Source organism: Hirundo rustica, chromosome 5 (assembly GCF_015227805.2).
Source record: "Hirundo rustica isolate bHirRus1 chromosome 5, bHirRus1.pri.v3, whole genome shotgun sequence".
NCBI classification, from domain to species: Eukaryota; Metazoa; Chordata; class Aves; order Passeriformes; family Hirundinidae; genus Hirundo; species Hirundo rustica.
The window spans coordinates 46,335,753-46,357,890 of NC_053454.1; the positions used below are offsets into that span (position 1 = coordinate 46,335,753).

Genomic DNA, 22,138 nt, shown 5'->3' on the forward strand with positions numbered 1-22,138 from the left:
AAACCAGCGTGTTTAAATCCATCATCTTTATCTAAATGTCGAGGTATAAACTGATTCACCTAAATTTAGACGTCAGGCTTTGAAAAAGATATGTAGCCATTATATTTTTCCAGTGAAAAGGCTGAGTATTGGGAAGAAATATGTTAACTCATAATACATTAATTTTAATCATCCTATTGGGTGGCTAACAATAAGTAAAAATTGTCCTCCTACCCATGAAACAGCCCATTGAAACATTAGAGCAGCTCGGTGTTGGCAGTCAGGGAAGTTTATCTGAATATGTAATGTGTCACTGTGAGAGGTGAACAAGGTAGGAACCAGTGTGTGTCAGTTTGAAATAAAGATATCATTTGAAGCATGAATATTTGCATGTTTTCTAAATAGCACCTTTGTTCATTTGAATATAAAGTTTTAAAAAATAACTAAGATTAAGGCAGCAGAAACTCTGCAGGTTTAACCCTTGTTTCCCTGGCATTCATCCAGTTCATGCCTGAACAGCTGAGCCTGTAGACCAACTGTTCACTAGGCTTCTCAGATTCTTTAAAGCTGCTATGTGGTAGTCAGTTATACTGTATATACTTATTTAGATTTTGTTGACAAGAGATTGGCATGGTTGCTAATTTTGTTGCCCTGTAAACACAGATAACAGGAAAGGAAGATGTAATCCCAGCAAATAATAAACTTATCAGTGAATTCTATAAAAACATACATCAAATCCTAAATGCTTTGGGTTTCTTATGCTTCTCTTTTATGCATTGAATTGTAATCTGTTGGCAAGACGAACAGACATATCAAGAGATGCATATGCTAAGCCAAGAATTCCAATAATCCATCAGTTGTTTAATGACTACATGCTGGGTAAGCCCTGGTTTAGTGACTAAAGGTAATTGGAGCCTGCACAAGCTGATGTAAAATACATCCGAGTGCATCGCATGATTGTCAAGCCATTTTTTCACTATCAGTAGAGAATTAAAGGAATTTTTTTTTAATATTATGTAAAATGTTTTCTTGTAGAAATTATCATTAGAAGAAGAGAATTTTCCAGGGTAATTAAAACCACTGATGTTCAACTTAATTAAGTGCTCTGCAGAAACAATAATTATGTTTCAGATCACATCAGCCATAATTTAGTGTCCAGTTGGATAAATATATTTCAATAAGGAGATTTTCAGGCCAGTCCTTCCCATGGGGAAAGTGTGGTTTTCCTGATGTCTTGTTTCTTGCTGACTTTAAAGAGAATGCTCATCCTAATTCTGAAGTCATGGGAAACAGAAAGGTATAAAAGCTTCTCTGCTTTGCGAAACTGGTGCAAAATATACATTATATACTTCCATTGTGCAGGATGATATGTAGGTTGTGAAATCTATTTCTTCAGTTTCTTCTATTTACTTCTATTTACTTTTAGCATATGGTAGTTTGATATTTCATTTTTCAGCGTTGAGGAAAGTGCTACTAAATTGGAAACAAGTTAAAAATGTTAGCACAATAAATAAAATAATGTTTAACACATAATCAACATTAAACAGGAAGGATAACTTGGAATTTCTAATCCACTTGTACACTTCTCTCAGAATTCAGTGATTTAGTGTCTGGAAGGCAATGTTATGGGAAAGAGAAAAGTAAATATATTCCCAAAATCTTCATAAGGCTAAAACCAGAAAAAAAAAATGAAGCGTTATAGAATTGATGCAAAATAACTAATCAGATGTGAATTAATGGCATATTATACATATTGATCCAGTGGAATCTAGATTGTGCTAGGCAATATACAGACAAAGGATATCTTCATACTTCTGAGGGAAGATTCATGAGAAAAATTACTCCTAAGTGCTCTCATTTCCACCTAGACAATTTGCAGTCCTGGCTCATTCTCATAGAAACCAAGGTTTATGTTATGTCATGTGCCATTAGGTTCTGCTTATCTTCTAGCTTTGTGTCTAGCTTATGAGAACTAGGATATCACTTTTTCGTTAAGGAATTGTTCTTGTGTCTTTCAGGATGCAAGACAGAAACTGTGGCCAGGCATTGCCTCTTTCTTTAATGCTGAAGGAGACTTACCCTCCAGAGAGAGGCAGCAGTAAAGGATATCCTGAAAATATGTCAGAAGCTTCATCTTACCATGACTTTTACTGTGATTCCCTGTCAGACACACAGAATGGTGAATTTTCAAATGAACTTTCTGCCTTCCTTACCCAGGAGGAGATAAGTAAGAGCCTTGACATAGCTCGAGAAGCCATTGCCAATTCCGTGGAGGAAGATGAGAACACAGAACCAGACTTAACTCATTATCTCAACACCTCTCTTTCTAGCCCTTCAGAAAACCCTTCTTTCAGGGACACCAACCTGCACGAGCAAGATGCTTTACAGACACCTCAAGCAAGCAGTTGGACTCCATCTGCTGCAAGTCATGTTCTCCCAAGGAATCAGAAAGAGCAATCCACTGCACCTCAGACAGAGGATAGTTTCGTCACACTTTCTAGGAGACAAGCAAGCACCTCACCTTTTCTACCTGCTAGTCCCAGCTTTGTCAGAAGCCTGAAATTTTCCGAGAAAGGTGGTCCATGTATGCCTAAGACAAGCCCAAACTCTGAACTGACTTCCCAGGGAGAAGCTCCTTTCAGGAACAAGCTGTGCGACAAAGCTGCCACATTCATAGAGGAGTTATCATCTATATTTAGACAGGCAGCGAAGACGAGAGGTCGTAGTCCTGATGGGGACTCTTCTTCTCCAGACAGTGGATACCTGTCTCCTAATAAGAAACAACCAGTTTTAAGTACCTTGGTGAACCAGGAGTTTGACAAACCACATCAAGAGACTGAGCCTGAGGAAAAATTGCCTGGAGTTCATCTGAATGGAAAATACTATTCTGGAAGGGGGAGCATCCTGGAGAGCAAAATGGTCCTGTGTCGACCCTTCATCAACATGGAAGAGCATGAACTTTCACCACCTCTATTCACTCAGAAGCTCCGGAGCCAGGAAGTTCCCGAAGGAAACAAAGTATTGCTGGAGTGCAGAGTTGCTGGCAACCCAGTGCCTGATGTCAGGTAAGTGCTAAGTCACCAGATTATCATCACCTGATTGTGGAAGATACCTAAGGTATGACAGTGACCTGCTCAGAGGCAGTCATGTAAGAGCAATCAATCATGCAGTTTTACAAAGCACAAAGAATAACACATTCTAATGTCTCTATTTCACTAGAATGTTTCAGTCTATCTGCTTGGGAAATTAAATTCTGCTTGATTTAAGAGCCACATGGCAAAATTAGAAACAGAATTGGCTCTAGCAACATTCTGTGTAATTGCTACTTCATTAATCCAGGTAAAAGAAGAGACAACTTGCCCCTAAAGAGCATATCTCAAGAAGATGATGCAGTTTTTACTGGCGATTAATTAGAATGTCTCTAAGATCCATGTAAACTGTTTTTCTGAATCTTAACTGAAGCAGAATCATAAAATAAAAAGGCTCTTAATGACTAAACAAAGTGAATAATGAGAAACATTGCTGACAGAACAGTAGATTATTATAAAATCAAGTATACTTGGAAATAATGACATCAATATAAATTAATTTGCAACTCCTGTTTTATTTCGGTTTTGACACACATAATTGTGCTATGTTAGCAGTCTGTAGACACAGCCATTATTGAATTGTGACACATATGATTCCTGCTCTTGTAAACTTTTCAGGCTCTTGTAAAGCTCCCTGACAGTCAAATCAATACACTTTCATGGTCTATTCTCGAATTGGTTTTATTTAATAATTATTAATAGTTCTCCATCTGGGAACTGAAAGAAGACATATCAGTGACTTATAAAAATTACTTTTTCAAAGTTTCCACGAAAAACAGATTTCCCCCTTCCTCTCTATTTCATTATGGATTTTCAAGAGCGAAAAAATGTGGCAACTGCGCCTCAAAAATTACTCATTTCAGAAGGTGATGCACTTTCGCCGGTCCTTTCTGTAGTGACGCCGACTTGGCTGAAGAGGTCACTCACACACAGCACGGGCAGCACAGAGCCCTCAAGTGAGCAAAAACCAAGGCTCGCTCAGGGTTTAAGACATAACAAACACTTGAGTGATGTTTGGGTGAGACTCCAAAGTCTGAATCTTGGGGAAAGAAGGGGCTTCTTTCCAGATGAGAAAGCACACAGAAAAAATATGTAGTGGATTTTTATCTATAATAGCATTACTGGGAACTTCTGAACAGTTTCAAGTTTCATAGTGTCATGTAGGCACATCACTGTCCTTTCTGGATATGAAAAGGAGCTTTATGGTGTATCCTATATATATATATCCAGTAAATAGTTAATTTGCTGCAGTGGAAAAAGACAAGCCTGTTTAAAACCACCCACATATTGCAGAGCAAGTGAAGAATGTCTGTGCTACTTTCAGAAACATTTTCTGTAAATGGGAGTCTTATATGGTTTAAAAATAAAGTAAAACATCAATGATAGAATAATAGTTGACCAGTCTCTTGTATTTTGGTAATGAAAATAATCCAGTTTTCTAAAGAACTTTATTTAGACAATTGTTTCATTAGACTGGATTTCTGGTTTGTCAAAATATTTACAGTTTTCTGAAGAAAATGGCCAGGGGGAAAAAAAAAAATGTAAAACATATTAAACTTCTTGTGAAGATTTCTGAATAGGTAGAAAGTAGAAATGGCTGTTAGGAAAGTATTGTATTGCATTGCCAAAAGAAGGGCTATGGAACGAGCTGAACAGTTACCTGGTGTGAGAAGTGTAAGAGCGAGCCACTTGGCACATGCAAAATCAGCTGAACAGGGGATGCAGACAGGGGCCTGAGCCAGGGCTGCCATAAGCTGTACATTTGCATGTAGCAATAAAATCTGTAGAAAGCAAGCTTCATCTCTTCTGATTTTTCCCAGAAAACCCAGTTTCAATAACATAGCCAATGAAAAGGTTGTTTTCAGAACTCTGTGTGATAAGTGTGATTAAAGTAGAAAGCAGTTAGGATTTTTTGTGGGGGCTTTTTTGTCTGTTTGGGTTTGTTATTTTTTTGCCTCAGCTGGAATGAAAACCAGATGCCACATTTCCTAAAATCATAAGGAAATAACAATAGTTCATTGGTGACAAGCAACTCACTAAGTTCTTATTTTGCCAGGCACTTAAAAATTTGTCCAGTGTAATAATGAATACAGCTGATAATTAAGCAGCATCAAGCACTGGGAACTATGAAATCATCCCGTTGACACCAGAGCAAAAGGCCCTACAAGAATCTACATAGGCTTTTCTGATCTTTTAGCATGTTACTGCTTTTTTATGCCTCACATTTTATCCTGGATCCAAGTAATCTTTATAACTGGCTTTCTTCCCTTTTCATAGATTTTTGTAGCTAAACTTTCAAAGTCCTCAGCCTATACAAAGTTGAGCCAGAATCCTTCTTTATCCTGCTGCTTTTCTTAGGAGGATAAAGTTAACAATGGTGAGGAATCTTAGTATAATTAAAGGAACCATCAAATATAGTGTAAGGACAAGGTCAATATTTGAAGGTTATTTGTTTAGGAAAGCCTCTTAAATTTTAAGTTCCTTAAATGTTCATGGCCATGCACAGCTGAAAGTAAAACAGTACATGTTATGGTGTGAGTGACAAAACTTGACCAAAGTAGCTTTGTACTACAAATAAGAAAAAAGTATATTTTGACAGAAGAAATTACAACTAGAATCTTAGTGTTGAAATCCAAAAGAAAATAATTAGTAATGTTTCAAGAATTTTTTTTTTTTTCAAAATTCAGTGTCTAACTTACTAGCTCTACTAACAGAAAATCATATTTCTTACAATGAATATTTTGTCACTGGTCAGAAGAATTCTTACATTTCTGAGCAACCCAGATTCCAGCCTAAGACCTAGGAAGATACTGAATGATTTGAAAAGTTCTAGGATATCTGCATTCTAAAGAAGGTCTAAAACATGTAAAATATAAGTTGAAACAAAATTTATGTTACTCTCAAAACCATTTTATCAATCAGTAGCTGCCCTTCATAGTGCATCAGCAATGCAGTGTTTAAAATACTCGTATTAGCCTTGAGCTAGCTAAAGCAACTCTCAGCTGGGTGTGACTTAGACATCTTCAGCATTTGCCTCACCACCTGAATATTTAATTGCTTCTGAGGTCTGCCTGGAGCTGAAAGCCGTGATTAAAGTATTTTCTGAGGTCTACTCTGAGCTATAAGCTGTGATTAAAATATTTACACATATACACCCAGCTTCTGTACCACAAGAGCTATTGAATTTTTTGTCCAAAATATATTCTTTTTTCCATTTTCCACAGCAAATTGATACAAAAAAAAAATTCCAAATCCAAATTAAAAATAAGGCACTTTCCACTTATTACATTACAAGAACAGTGTTTCTTTGCTTTAAGGAAACAATTTGCTCTCATTATAATTATTTTCTTCTCATAAGGGCCGTTTGTCTAGATTTGACTGTAACAAATACCCAAAATCCCCACTTAGAAACATTACTTGCATGTAACCCAGAACTGTTCTTAGAAAATACAGAAACAAATGCAAAGTACAATACTTAAATTTATAATAAAACCAAATTATGTTGACTTTTACAGCTTCAAAATCCTACCCAGTTTTACAGTCTTTAAAGGCTTTGAGGACTAAAACATGCAATAAACTATGTCACCACCTTCGTCCTCCCATCAGGCACAGTTGCAAAGAAAATTGAATATCAGATTAAGTCATGCTTAACACAAATCTGCACAGCTGTGTAAAAACCCAAGTGTACAGGACAACAGTGGTTATACTACCTACACAGCAGTTGGTAGTTTTAAGTCTTGGAAATGTAAGAGGTAGCAAAGATGTAGTTTTTGCTTCTTTGCTGAACTGGATTTGAGGTAGAAAAAATTGCGGTTTAGAGCTAGAATTTAGTTTTGTTTCTTGAAATCTCTTATGAGCTAAGTTTTGTAGTTGTAGTGAAACACCAGTGCCTTAGTGGGAGGTAGAGATAGTCTACTAATTTGATTATGTCAAGGCTTTAGTACTACTTATTTTTATCAAATATGAAGAGTTATTTATGTATGTGGGGTAATGGGACATACCTGACCATTCTGGGTGTCCTTACTTAAAAGCAAAGCCTGTCTAATGAGTGTGTTCCTTGCTTTCTTGTAGAAACTCTTTAATAGTCATCTTCAAAATCGTTGTGTCACCTTTTCATTTGTAGAATTTTTAAGTTAGATTTTAGAATTAGATGGTGCAGGTCCTGTTTTTCAAATATTTTCATTAGCTTATATACATACTTGTGTTATTCAAGATGGAAACTTTTGTGAAGATATTTTATGATGAATTGTTTAAAGTATTTTCTAATTCCATTCTTTCTTGCTTGCTTGCCCCAGACCAAAATTTGTTTCTGAAAAATGAAATGTTTAATGTGGCTTAAAAATGGATTTTAGTAGATTACAAGCATTATGTTAGCTACAGTGATTGCAGAAATAATTCCTAAAAGATAAAAATATTAGGATGTATTCTGTGTGGAAGGAGAGGGCTCTTGTGACTTGAAAATCAGCAACAGCTATATATATTATTCTTATACAGTAAAAAAATCCAGTCTTGTATTGAGCTTTGATGTGACTCTTACCTGATTCCCAAAATGCAAGATTTTGCAGTAAGAATTGATCTAAAATACTTCCACAATTTATGCAGTTGTTTCTGCTTCATTATTTCAGTGTTGTTTTAATTGTTTATCAATATTTTGAACAGTGCAGCAAGAAATAGTGATTTTCTTATTATGCAACCTTTTGTAAATAATAAGCGTATCCAGAATATCTTGCATTTATTTTCTAAAGATGATAATTAATGAAGTTAATTGTCAAATTCTTCACAAGTATATACTTTTTCTTATATTCTCCCCAGAGCTTTCTCTAAAACTGTTTTCCCAATCAACATACTTTTATTTAGAAATCTCCATAGTCCTCTGTTAATCTTTTCAAAGTAGAATTTTGCTAATCTGTCTTCTTACTAGCCTTTTACAAACAGAGGGTAGTTGTTAAGAATGGAAGAATATTCTTGTACCTAAGGAGTTCCTTGAGTCAAAAATGTTCTGTTTGCAGATCTGGATGTTTTTCTGTGTATGGAGGGAGCATTGACAACCATCTGAAACGTTAACAACATGCTTATTGCTGAGATTAAACAGAAATATGCTGTTAGTCATTTTAATCTGGCAGTACACTCATTGAAGAAATCTGCTCAGCAGTAATTTTTTGTCATTTATTATTTTATATACACTTAAATGAAAATAAAATATGTATCAATATGAAAATTAAAAGTCAGCACCCTCAATATTTTTCTGTCACAATAATATTTTCATTTCTCTTTATCAATAATGTCTTCTTTACTTTTATTGGGATTTCTTCTTCATTTACAAGTCAAAATAACAGCTATTTGCAGTTGACCTCATTATTATTTTAGCCCTTTTCCCCTTCTAATTTATTTCTTTTTATGCACTTTGTTTATTGGACCATACCATGCCATTCCTGTGTCTTTTGTTTGTTTGCTTTTTCTGATTTTTAGGCAAGGCCTGTCCATCTCCAGGCATCCCCGGAGTCTGAATTTCCTTTCAGAGCAGATCTGGAATGCAATGTTGGAAGTCACCTCAGTGACTTATGAAACTGCTCCTTAATTCTGCTTGTCTCAGAGCAATGCTCTGGACTAGAGGGCTTTCTAGGGAATGAAGGGGTTACAGTCCAGCACAAATGGTAAAGCTATTGCAGTGGCTGCCTGTAGGGATTTGTGGCCTGCAGGTATTAGGTAGAGAGTGTGCATCTTCGAGATATTTCTTTTCCATTTGCCATTCATGTTGTGGCAATGAGAGTCCACACCCTCAGGGTTTTCTGCATTTGGGGGGAACATGCAGTGGAGCTAAGGCCTGTGTAGGCCATGTGCCCACCTGCTTTAAAAACCAGTGAGGCCTGTCTGAGCAATGCTGGAAGCGTGTCGGTTTTCTTAACTTGTAAGTAATCGTTATTTTACCTTAGAACCACTTGGAAAGGGGATTTACCATGGTGCTCCTTAAGAACAGCATCTGGGAGACTCTTGTGTGTGATTGTCTGGTTGCAGAGAGGGGGCAGAGAGTGCGGTGTGGGTGTAGCCAGGTTGTTACTCTATTGGAATGACTGATTACCATCTTGCTTGGTCTGTTTGTGGGGGTATGGTAACTAACCCAGTGTTTGTACCCATATGCACTGCTGGTGAAGATGATTTTCAAAGTAGGGAGAGGAATTACGTTTGCTTTGTTATGTACCACATGACACTGGTTTATGACGTGGTAATGTCAAGGGCAATTAGGGTCATTAGGGATGTATATTCAGTGTTGTTCACCTGGCCTGGTCTTGTCCGATGCCCCTGGGTATTCATTTATAGTCATAGCCAGTCCCCAGCCTTCCATCCCCTTCTACTCCTTCAGGTCAGTTATAAAAAAATTGAGATTCTGGGATTCTCTTTCGATGTTAAAACCACCTTTCACTAAATTGTTATCTCACCCATAGGCTCTGATTTTTGTCCCTCCTCCACCAGAAGGGGCAGGGGAAAGGGGTGTGGCTTAATTTCCTCCTGGAATTAACCCACAACAATGATAACCAAATGTTTTGTTTGAAAGGTTGGGGTTTTTCCTTGCTTGCCTGTCTAACACCATAGAGCAAAGTATTTAAAATAGGTACCTCGAAAGCACAGCTCTTTCCCATGTCAAATGATCTTTACAAAATTCAGATTGTGATAACAGGATAATTTATATAAGCCTTATAAAATAAACAAATTGCTAGAAAACAGGCAGAGCAATCCACTGGTGTTACTAAAAAATGTGTAGATGTGGTTGGGAAGGTGGCCTATGGGTACACAAACTCTTTACTTGTTGGGTTTTGTAAAAAGCCCCAAGGAAGATCTGTAGATTCTATACACTGTGATCATTCTTATATTTCATTTATTTATTGTGTCTCTAGAACAGCTTTGACTACACGATATAAGCATTTCCTCATCTTTTTTATACAGACTCTGTGCATCACCAGGCTCTCTTTCTTTGGAGCTGTCATTTTTCATGAATGTGGAAATAGCTCTAGTAAATTTTGGGGTTTGAAAGTTTCAAACTTTGGGGCTTTGTGCATGGTTTTTTTCATGCTGAAAATTGGATTAATAAAGCCTGTAAGGTACATGAAGATGAGTGCTGCAAGAGTCAGTTGTAAAAACAAAGGGATAGTTATTGGAGCTAGAACTGCTCTCTTAAATTGGAATTAGGAAGAGAATTCCAGCTCAGGTACTTTATTCTTCTCTGTCTCTTTGTGAATGCCAGTGTCTCTGGTTTAGTTTTTCTGACTGCACTACTGAAACTTTAAAAACATCTCAGTTAATTTCTTTATTATTTTATTCTTTTTCTGCCTCTCAGTAAAAGAATGCAGATCTGAAGTTCTTTGCTATTGCTCCCAAAATAAATAATGTATGGACTAGTATTTATAAAAAGACTCAAAGATTAAATGAAAATGTTATCAAAATACTTGATGGCTAACATAAAAAGCTTAAAAGTAAAGTAATAAAAATGATGCTGCTATCTACGTAGTGGTGAAAAACATAAAGGACTTTTGCCTTGTATTTACATAGGAACTGGATGAGACTTGGATGAACTTTAAAATAATGTGGCACCACATGTCTTCAGAAAGCTCTTTCACTACACAAGCTTTGTCCATGTTAAACATTTTTAGTTTAAAAACAAAGTTTAATTGAAATAGTTTTAAAATACAAATTTCCCACAAAGTGGTGCTGAAAGAGTGCCAGAGGCAGAATACCAAGAGGCTGCTTTTACTTCATGTTTCAGAATTTATTTGTATAAATCTTATGTGCTGTCTCTGGGCCTTTCCACTATTGTGCAAAGCATGAACAGCCAAGAACTCTGACAGTGAGGAAATACATCAGCAATCTGCTTGTCATAAAGTGATCTGTGAAAACTAAAACTAAATGTAGAGGCTAAGTAGAACAGAGGCAGGAATGAACCTACATGATTTAGGCCTATTTTACTTCTACCGAAAGAGAAGAAAAGAGTAGTGAGGCTTTTCGCAGAGAAGTGTTTGGAGTAAGTAATTCTGGTATCATTACTTATCAGTGTTCAACAGGTATGAAGTGCTATTCCAAATCCCATTTAAAATATCATGCTTAATACACTTTGACATGTTTGCTCATTTGCCCAAAGGCAGTACCACATCTTGGGCTGTTTTAAGCTTCTTAAGGGCAATTATAGCAGTTTATTAATGCTACTTAAACAGGACATATCTTTTTAAAACACAATACATCCCTTTATAAATATAAATTAGGTAAATACAAGTATAACTTTGAAACTTGATGCTTTAAAAATTCTAATAAAAAATAGTCATGTCTGAAATATGCTCTGTAAATGCATTCTTGGCAATGTGAAAGCTACCTTTAAAGATATGGATAATGGAATTGAAAAAATAGGACTTCTCTGCAAACATTCATAGCTGATGGCTGAAAATGTTAAACTTTGGTTTTGGCTATTCGAGCTGGCAGGGCTTTAAGGGAGGTAGGAAAGGCTATGGACTAAAAGCTTATAATAGAACAAACATAGAAGAAACATTGATAAACAGCAGTGAATAATGAGTTTATTTTATTGGTTCTGGGACCCATCTGGAAAGTATGTTTATAACAAGTGTTATAGTTTGATAGGGCTGTCTTAAGCGGGCTGGAATCATTGTTCATTTACTGGTAAATGGACTTGCCTTTCCAGCCCATACAATGGCAAAAGAAAGAGTAAAAGAAATTCCCTTGCTCTCCTATTCCCTGTAACACAGGAAAATAAACAAGTCATAGAATCATAGAATATCCGGAGTTGGAAGGGACCCACGTGGATCATCCAAGTTCAAGTCCTCCTCATAGTATCCATATTTCCTTCCCTGAGTACAAAGATATAAAGAAAGTAAGAAAGTTAAGGAGTTAGCTATGGAGGTTTTTATACCTTGTACAATTTTGCTCACATTTTGAGGTGTGTGGTGGGAGAAGAACATCAAGTAGGCATTTTATGTTGTCATGAGTTTTCACATTCCACATGCTTTAGAAAAAAAGTGAAAACTAAAAGATTGTTTGGGGTTTTTACATTTTGGGGTATTTAAAAATGATGTAGTTATGCAGTGAGGAGATAGATTTTCCTTTAATATAGCAGAATGAACAAAATTTGGAAGCTTAGCTTTGTACAGAATAAATAGTTACTAAGATATTGTCCCCTTAGAGATTTAAGTGTTTCTTAGCTTTTGTCCTCAAGAAAAATTTTCACATCTATTAATTTAAGAAATGTACTTCGTTTCTATTTCTGTGCATCTGTAAGTTGTCTTATCTGCCTTACTCACAAAAAGGGGAAGTGATCAGTAGGAACAGGAAAAAATTGCAAACAACTGAAACAATGAGGGACTTGTTTAAGTATTGAAAACTTGAATCAATATCCATATGGTATCTTTCTATAAATAAGGAAATTAGCATACTTCTTAAATAAGTAGGCAATCTGGGTAGAGAAGAGGTGCTGTTTTATTAAACAAATTAAGAGGAATAATTCAAGCAGGCAATTTCACCTGTATTTATAAAAGTAAAGTTGCAGAAGGACCAAACACCTGCACAGAAGTACCTCATCTGATGAATTACTGAATTACTGCGTGTTCAAAGTGTTTGTTATTGACCTATTTCCAAGAGCCTTATTGCCTTCAAGTAGTGTGCTACCAGTTGGTGTGATGCTACTCAGATACTACTGTGATAGATGAGTACACAGCCTAAGACTGGGAGTAGTGTGAACTTGACTAGGTCTGACTTCCTGTGGGAAAGGGAAATAAATTAAAATGCCTGTGGATTGGAGGTAATGAACAGGTAGAATAACTCCTAAAATACTAGGGTTCTTTTTTTTTCAGCTACCTGCAGGTCAAAACAGAGACTAAGAGATTTAGGATTAGATTCAGGATAGATTTTAGGAGACTAAAATTTTTCATCAACAAATCTGTTACGAAGATATATCTGTTATGTTTCTTTTAGTCTAATGCTAACATGCTGCTTCAAATCAAAGTGATTCATCGTTTCGTGTTATTAATATTATGTGCTTGCAATTCATGCATACATTAACATTATAAAAATAGCTTACTTCACAGTTATGCAGTGCCTTTCACGTGAGCATTTCAGTGCTTTATAAACAGTTTGTATAACATGTGAACAGCTTTTCTTTATCTCTTCTTATTTGATAAAGTTGTGTTTTTCAGGTGGTCAAGGGAAGAATTTCAGACAAATAGAAACCGTCTCTCATTTGTAATACAACTGAGGGCACCTATTGCTAACCATGAACTCTTAATATCACAGAGAATGTGAGCACAATGCTCTTAGAGCGAGTTATTCAATCTAGACTACTGGTTCCCCATTTTCATATGAGACTAAGAGAATTTATCCTAATCATTGTAAAAACCAATTTCTGTTCTGTTTTTTGGGAAAGGCTCATGTTCCTGCCATTTTTATAGTACATGTTATGAATTTTCTATGAATTTGAGCTAATTCAGTTTTCCAACTGAAACATATTGCCTGATAAATCTATTCTTGACGCTGTTTCATACAGAGCTTTGCCAGATCCCCTTACCCTCCACCATCAATGAAATTAGCAGTTGCAGTAATCTCAGTAGATCTAAGTATGTTTCTTTTTTTTCCTTTTTTTCCTTTTTTAAAAAAAGTTATTTTTAATTAATTTTACTCATCTTAATATTTGCAGCAGGGATTATTACAACCTGAAACCTGACTCAGTGTTGTAATAGGGTTTATGCAGCTGCAAGAAGCATGGGACAATCAAAAGCACAGTAGTATAGAAACGGAAGTCCTCACTTAAGTTAGTTCTGTTTACACCCAGAATAGAACACCAGTTTACATGGTGTTCTATTGAGTTTGATTTTCCAATCCAGAGGTGTTTTGATAAACAAGCTGAAGGCAAAACCATTTTTCTCTAAATAGGTTGCCCATTGCTGCCTCAAGAATTGTAGGCTAATAACAAAGTATGTAGATTAGAACACTTTATCCATCTTACTTCAATTTGAAGTGAAATGTCTGCTTTTAGTATTTACTGGTATTTGTATAGTTGTGGCTGGCAACACTGTAGCTGCACTTTTGGCAGCTATCTGTTCTTACCCATGCAATAGCTTCATTAGATAAGGAATGTCAGAGATGAAATAAGCAACTCCTGATTCCTTGGAAAGGTTCTCCACATAGCTAAGAAAGATTCTTGGAATGCAAATGTCTTACAGTGGGAGATATGAGGAACCACAGACCCTGTGCCTGGCTCTTCCCATATTTGACTGAGGCATTTTGTGAATTGGCAGTGCAAGAAAATTACACTTCATGCAAATGAAATTAAAGAACTGAAGAAACAGCCACTACTTAGGAATGCTAGGGAGAGAACTAAGGCACAGCCCTTACTGGAACTTTTTCTTTGCTAGCACCATCTGGTTTTGACCTCTCTTTTAGGACTCCCACTGCTATCATCGAAAATCTTACCTCCTGCTCATAAATGATGAAGCTAAGGTTAGTGGGAGTAGATTTAGAAGGAATACCACAATCTGACTCCTTTTCTGCTAGTTGCATATTGTCTTTCAATAGAAATATCCTTTATTTATTTCTACAAATTAAACTTCAAGTAGAATATTATAAAGAAGATACATAAGCATAAAGCAGAACAGATGAAGTTCCTAGTGCTTTATTGTATACTTTTTGTCTATATTACTAATGGAGTATTGTGCTTTAAAAATTGATTTTAGTAATTTACCCAAAAAAAAAAAAAAAAAAAAAAAAAAAAAAAAAAAAAAAGAAGAAAGGAAAAAAGGTACCTTTTTTTGTTGTTGTTGTTTTTGTTTTTTTTTTTTGTTTTTTTGTGGAAGAGGATTTAACACTATTTGTGCCTGTCCTTTTTTTTGCTTTTCCTACAGCAATTTCTTTTCTCAGAAGGGCAGTTATCTCTGAGAAATAAAGTGCCTTCATAACCCTTTGTGTCTACCAAGAGCCTTCATCTCTCCCTGCTTTTTCCTTCAAGTATTCGGAAATTTTTCTCTTTCACTGTATAAAATAGTTCTACTCATGCATAGGATCCAGAATCTAAATCAAGGGATACTTCTTCCACAGATTAGGTCTTGTTTTCAAATGTAATTTGGAGATAGAAGCAGGCTATAGAAACTCAGCTGCAGGTGTGTTGTTTAGAACAAGGAAGCTCCATCATGTGTTGCAAGATATTTTACTAGGATGCTTAATCTGCTCCCACAAGAATACAATTTAAACTTTTAAGTAGTTGTACCTCTACATTAGCCTCTTGCTTTTTTTTTTTTTTTTTCCTTTTAACTGCCTCAGCTGAGCTAGTACAGTAAGTTACATCTAACGTAGGCTGTCCTCCATTTCCATAGAGTGGTGCTGATTTTTCTTGTCTTCCCGCAAATAGAACAAGTCCGCCCTCAATATGAAGTTCTTGATATGTGAAATGTGTTAAGACTTGCATAAAAAAGCTGTTGTTCTTTAGAAGAACTCTGTTTCTTTTAGTTGCTTAGTAAGTTTTCAACCTTTCAATACTTTCTTGATTGCTGTTTGGTGAGCAGTGCACAGGTCATAGCTTCACACCATTTTATTTTTGCCTTCCATATTATAGTAGTTCTATTTTCTTATTTGCTCATTTACTCCTAGTAAGCAGCACAAATACAGTTTCTTAGTACCTTTCGTTGTACTCAAAATGGAAACCATCTAGTTAGTTATATAATCTCCCTCAAAATAGTTGGTCATATAGGAGGCATCTAAAAATAGTCTTTGAACAGAAATGCTTTCTTCCCTCATTGGTCATTGAAAAACAGTGACTGAATCCACAGCTGACTTAAAAATCAATAAGGATTAAAAGGTCCATGTGGACATTAAGAATGGAAGCATCAAAAACTTTGAATACGTGAAATCAAATCTCAAATATACTGGAGCTCGAGAGCTAGTGGGTGTTTTTAACAGTATTCCATTACCCATTCCATGTGTATTACATGCATCTCTTAGGTGTAAATATGGCATTGAACTTTTCATTCAAGTCTTGAAAAGTGTAATGATAATTCTTAACCCCTGCTACCTGAAGTAGAAGGGATTTCAGTGGTGACTTAATACATACATAATCATGCTGTAAAAGAACTATTTGTACCTTTGTTGGAATGACAGTAGGCTATTTAAAATGTGGAGCTTCTTTGTTGGTTCTTTGTTTTGCAGTGTATCAAGGGCTAACATAATCTTCTCAGGAGGAAGACACATGACTGTAAATCTCAGAGGAAATCACTTATTTTACTGTAAAGAACTGTGCTTTGCTCTTCCTTACTTAAAAAAAAAAAATTAAAAAAACCCCACCAAAACAAAACAAAAAAACCCAAACAAGCAAAACCAAAAAAAAAACCCCCAAACCAAAACCACCACCTAACAATGACTCCCCCCAACCCCACCCCCCCCCCAAAAAAAATCAACAATAAAACCCAGCAACAATGGAGCAAATTGCATGTCATATTGAAGATTACTGAAACAAACACGCTGGATATTAAAATAAAGGAGCAGTGGTTGACAGACATGAGCGTATTTCTGATCTATTTTAAGAAGATGCTATTTATTCATTTTTAAGATTAGATGTTTCTTTGAAGATTTTAATTAGTCATTTTCCATGTTTATTGCAGTGAATGTAGGTTTCATATTGTGCTTAATGTATCACCAGTATTATTTGAACTTTATGCCTGCAAAACAAAATGTATGAATAAGAGCAAATGAGATTGTCATCTATTTGAAGTCCTCTGAGGCAGTTTAAAGAACTACTGTGTGGTTTTTGTTGTTTTTTTTTTTAAAAAAAAAATATTTAACACACAGTATCAAATATTCAATCTGGCACTATTATCTTGACTTCCAAGAAAACCTTGTATTGTGGGCCAAAGGGAAAAGGAGGAGGAGAATATCTGAGGCTTCTACAATACTGCAGGCAGCTGGTATTCTAAAATTAATCTTTCTTGCATAAGCTGAAGCAGGATAGCTTCAGCTATAAGATCAATTATATCAGATGTTCTGCTAGGTTTATTTAGTGATTCTTACAGAATAAAACTGAACCTTTTCTTGGCTTGCTGAAGAATGGAATGACAAAATCTTTGCGATTGACCACTTAGGCTAGAGGGAGATTAATTTCTGACAGATGCAGCCCTTCTACATAATAACTCTGGGAAAGTTTTAAATTAAATCATTCCTGATATTGCTAGGTATTCACAGTTTGGCAGGGAGGGGAGGAAAGATCACTATTTTACTGCCACCTTTAATGCAAGCTCTTGTATTAAAGACTTCTCTTAAACCCAAGATCCTGAATAAATAGGAAAGCACAATATGTAGAAAAGGACTCCATTGCAAAGGGACTTGTTTCATGCAAATGGTAAGTCTGCAGTCATGTTTTGCAATGGCTTGCAAACATTCAGTTCTCATTTGGTAGTTAAGTAAAGCAAGAGGAAGTTGCATAGTAAATTGATTTTGAAGCTCATCGGTGTTTAAAGAGAGCAAGCAAGAGGCAGGAAGGCTCCTGACTGTTATTTCAGTATTCTAACAATCTTTCATACTTTAAAGCTTCAACAAAGCACGAATGTTGCACAATCAGTTCCAATTTCAATACACCCTTAGTCATAAACCTGGTGTCATAAACAGAAAACTAGGAGGCTGATTTCAAGTGTCTTGCAGATTAAGGTACTTTCCACTTATTTCTCAAGTTTTAAATTTTTGCTATGAAACATGGGCACCAGAGAGATATAACTGTGGGGGAGGGAAAGCTAGTGAACAGAAAAGAGCTTTGGCTTCTAGCTGATGTAACAAGCTTATGGAACTAAAGAAATCTGTAGAACAACAGACCTCATGGTCCCCTAGTTACTTACTCTCCTCATGGACCATAAAGATATTACACGATGCAGGTGTTCTTGCCTGTAAGCAAGGCCTGTAAGCATAAGGCATAGCTGGTTAGATGGAGCTTGGGGTTTGAAATATTTTTTTTTATTATTATTATTATTATTATTATTATTACTACTACTACTCCTTCTCCTAATCTTGTGAGAACGTTGCAGTTTTCACTGGACTTTTACTGCATTTTTGTAGCTCTACTGCACCCTAACAATAGCCACCTCTCATCTGGGATATAGAATTTCATTAAGTCACTTTGTTGTAGAGAATGACTATGACAAAGTTGCGGTGGTTGTAACCAGAGCATCGTGTCCCAGTCCAGAGCTTCCATTAGAGTTTAGGACTCCTGACTCCTTTATTCTGCTCCTTGTTAACAAGTCTGCTTGTACCGGCTGAAGTCTGTTCCACACATACAAAGACACTGTTATGAAAATATGATAGTATACCATGCTTTCACAATATACTGTGTCTCTCATGCAAACCACTGTATTGGCTACTTGATGATCAAAACCCCCATTTCTTCCAGGAAGACAAATGAGAGATGCTCTGTGTAATTTCAGTAAACCCATCAAGTTCTGTAGTCATTCTCTTGTCTTGGTTCGAAAAAAACCCTGCTTTTTTGTTATTTTACTGCAGGGGTCAGGAAAGGAATTTGATATGAGAGAAACAAATGACAATTGTTGCAAGTTTTAAAAATGAGTCTGAATGGTTTTTTTCTTATTTGCATGTGGTTATATTATTTCTATAAGCGTCTCTTCTAGATTTTGGATTTAGAGAAATAAAACCACCCTTTCCCTTAATATTTGGATCCCTTTCACTTTTCTAATTTTATGTTTCATGAAACCTTATAGCCTGAGAACCCTTTGAGAGTAGTCATCATAGATCTAGCAGAATACTTTTGATATTTATCACAGCATGAAGTCAAAATGAAGAAATGCTGAGGTTTAATGATGTTTTTCTTCAGAGCAGCTACTAAAAAATACCAGTGGAAAAAATGTTGATCTGTGTTAGGGCCAAATATTGGCTAGAAAGGAAGTGTTTTGATTACATTGTAGTAGTATGAAATATTGCCTAAATAATGAAAGGCAAAAGGATATGGCCTCTTACTATATAATCTCTTTGGCCATCAGCCAGAGCAGGAAATTTTCTCTGGGAGAGTGAAGGTATCGAGTAACTTGAAAAGTAATATATTTTTAAAGACACTAACTTCATTTCACACTGCTTTCTAGAATTAGATTGTCACCTTAAAGAACAGGCTTCTTGTTTGAAAAGTGTACTGCAGTCTCACTCTTTTTCTGTGTTTATTTAAAATATGCTTTAATTGGTCTGGGAAGAGCAGGGAAACTACAGAATACCATTGTTTTAGTAAGAGCCTTTATTACTAGTGAAGAGCAGTATACTGGGAAATACACTAGAGAACAGCATAAATTATTCATGACTATAGTACAAACGTGTCATCATAAAGTCAAACACTAAAATACCATATTGCAGCATATCACTTAACAGAACTGACTCTTGGCACAGTCAGTGTCAGCAATAAGTCCTGAAAAGTGAAGTGATGGGTCCTGCAATTATATTCTGCTTCTCCTGTTTACTGTACCAAGTGAGTTTGTTCACTTTTTTGAAAGTCTTTGCAGTAAGACTATTGCATGGATGAATCTGTACAGAACTAAGGCAGTAGAAGGAGCAGGGACAAAGGGGAAGGTAGTAGATATTTGGAGGGATTTCAAATCAGTTTTGAAAGGATTTTGGTTACTGACTGAACCTTTAAAAGAACTGTTATTTATTGTACAGAAAACTGTATGCTGCTAAATTTTGAACAGTGAAATAGGGTTTTGCTCATGACAGTTGCAAATTGTTGACTATTATTCTACTTGTGGGGACAAAGCTACCACAATACATTATTATGTACTAAAAAAGTTCTGTTTCAGAAAGTACACCAGTTTGTAATGCTTTTTAAATGTCATTACCTGTATTACATTTGCTATATGAGTTTTGGTAGTGATTATTTCTTGTCTCAGTGAATAATTGAACAATCACAATATACATGTAACTTAAGTAGGAGAAGGAGCATGGGTAGGACCTGGTGGAGTAGAGAGAGTTAAGACTTAGACACAAACATTCTAGTCCATCAAGGCAGCCTGATCTCTCTTGCTGAAGTAGGATGGATGTTGCAACACAAAGTGTCTTGGAGAGAAATGTGAGATTCCTTCTTCTTTATCAGTCTCATGCAGGAATTCTACCATGGATAGCATGGGAGAATCAGCATCAGTCCTGTTAGTGCTGCGTATTCTGGTTCATAATGCCAGATACTGTAATGACATCACACCATAAATTATTCCTTTGGGGGCATCCACACCTCCCTTAATTGCTTCTATCCTTTGAAGACCTGCTGATTACAGCTTCGTTATCCCTTAACTTCAAAAGTCCCAACCAATTAAAAGGTTCTTGGAAGGATTTTGTGACTGCTAAGGGTGTGGGATTTTTAGGTTTTCTTTTTAAGAGAGGAATGAGCAGAAAATTAGGTGTTTAATTTGCCTGAATTAAAAGAAAATGGTGCCCCGTAATATATATATATTATCCTGCCAGTTCTTTAGGGCATATTTTGAAATTTGATACAGGGCAACCTTTGTGCTAGAGATGTGCCTTTTGCCACTCCTATGAAAATCCACTCAGAGCTGGCCAAGTTGCAACCTGCAGTTCTTTTTGGATTTATACGTAGTTCCATGATTGAGGAATTTTGCCCTAAAGCAAAGATTATGTATTGTACTTGCTATATTCATCTCAGAACCCAATCCAAGCAGCTTAAAGCCTTTACAGACTGGTGGATTTCTATGCTCTCCATTAGGTTAAAGAGACTGGGAGAGTTTGAAGAGAAGCTTTGGCCAGGAGTGTAGGGTGTACTTATTTCACTGAGTGAAATAAGAGGCCACTGTCAGGAGCTGTGAACAAGCTGGGAGCTGACCAGATAAAAGCTCTTGAAAACCAGGGCAGGAGGCAAGGACAGAGTGCCCAGTTAAGAATGCTGGAATTGCAGTCCAGTAAGGATAAATGGAAGGAGATGGAAAACAAAGTGAATGAGAGGCCAGGAAATTGTGCTAGGAAATGTGAAGTATATGGTTTACGGCTGCCTATAAAAAAGACATAGACATATAAAAGATGGGAAAAGGATGGATGGGAACAAAAGCATTCAACTCTCACTTGCTGCTTAGGAGGAATTTTTCATGGTAGATTAAAGCATTCTGATGCGATTCCATGCCTTTTGCATCGTTGTATGATAGAACTCACCTTGTTGGTTTGTTCCAAGAAGCATGCCTTCAGTTCTAAATAATTACTGAAGTGGTAAAGTTAATGACTCAAAATGTAGAAAACCAAGTTTCACTCAAACAGTACATTACATTATGCAGTTATATAATCACATTCTCCCCCTGCCCCATGACCTTACTCAGCCGATACAGTAGAAGGGTAAAATCAAGAAAGGAATTTTGTGAGACTTAACTTTTTTTGGCTGCTGGAGCTGGAAAACTAGGTATTGAATTATTATGCATGGTTATTTAATGAATACTGAAAATAACACATTATTCCAGGTAATGAGGTTGGTGTTTTCAACTGCAACTGAAACTAATAGAAATTCTGCTCTAAATAAATACAGCATTATTTAGTCCAGGTTTAAATTTATTATTTAAACCAGGCCCTAAATATTTCAAATTGAATTTTGCAATTCCATTTGCTAAACAGTGATAGCACATTTTTATCTCATTGTTAAGTCTGAAAAGAAGTTGCCTATGAATTGTCCATGTAGAGCAAAATAAAAAGAAAACAAATACTAATAGTTTTAAAAGTATGTAGACATTATATAGCAAAGAAGTCCAAAGGTTCTGAAGGAGATGGAATAGGAATGGGCATGGATATATAATGTTAAGGACAAATGGAGACAGAACAGGCTTCTTTCAATCTCACAGATCCTTATTCTTGCCCTTCCCATGCCATTAGTATATGTTCAGAAAAAACTGGTAAAAACCAGTGTGATCCTTTTCTCTCACAAACACTATTATCTGCTCAGCTAATACTCCTCTCCAGAGTATGTGTTTGCTATTTGGCATTTCCTAGCATCTGAGTGCTTAACCTCTTAGCAATGCTTTTTAATGCACTAGGCTTGTATGCAATGCCTTTTCTTTCCAAAT

At 36.0% G+C, this 22,138-nt stretch overlaps 1 protein-coding gene across 4 annotated transcripts in view; it reads left to right on the forward strand.

Annotated features, from left to right (window-relative positions):
- The first annotated feature begins 1,997 nt into the window (after positions 1-1,997).
- The window catches only part of PALLD (palladin, cytoskeletal associated protein), a 183,180-nt gene continuing 163,039 nt past the window's right edge, over positions 1,998-22,138 (forward strand). For all 4 annotated transcript variants that reach the window (XM_058420519.1, XM_058420520.1, XM_058420522.1 and 1 more), the window contains exon 1: positions 1,998-3,044. In XM_058420519.1, coding sequence (XP_058276502.1) covers positions 1,999-3,044 — 1,046 coding nt within the window. In that variant the 5' untranslated portion in view covers position 1,998. The remainder of the gene's footprint in view (positions 3,045-22,138) is intronic.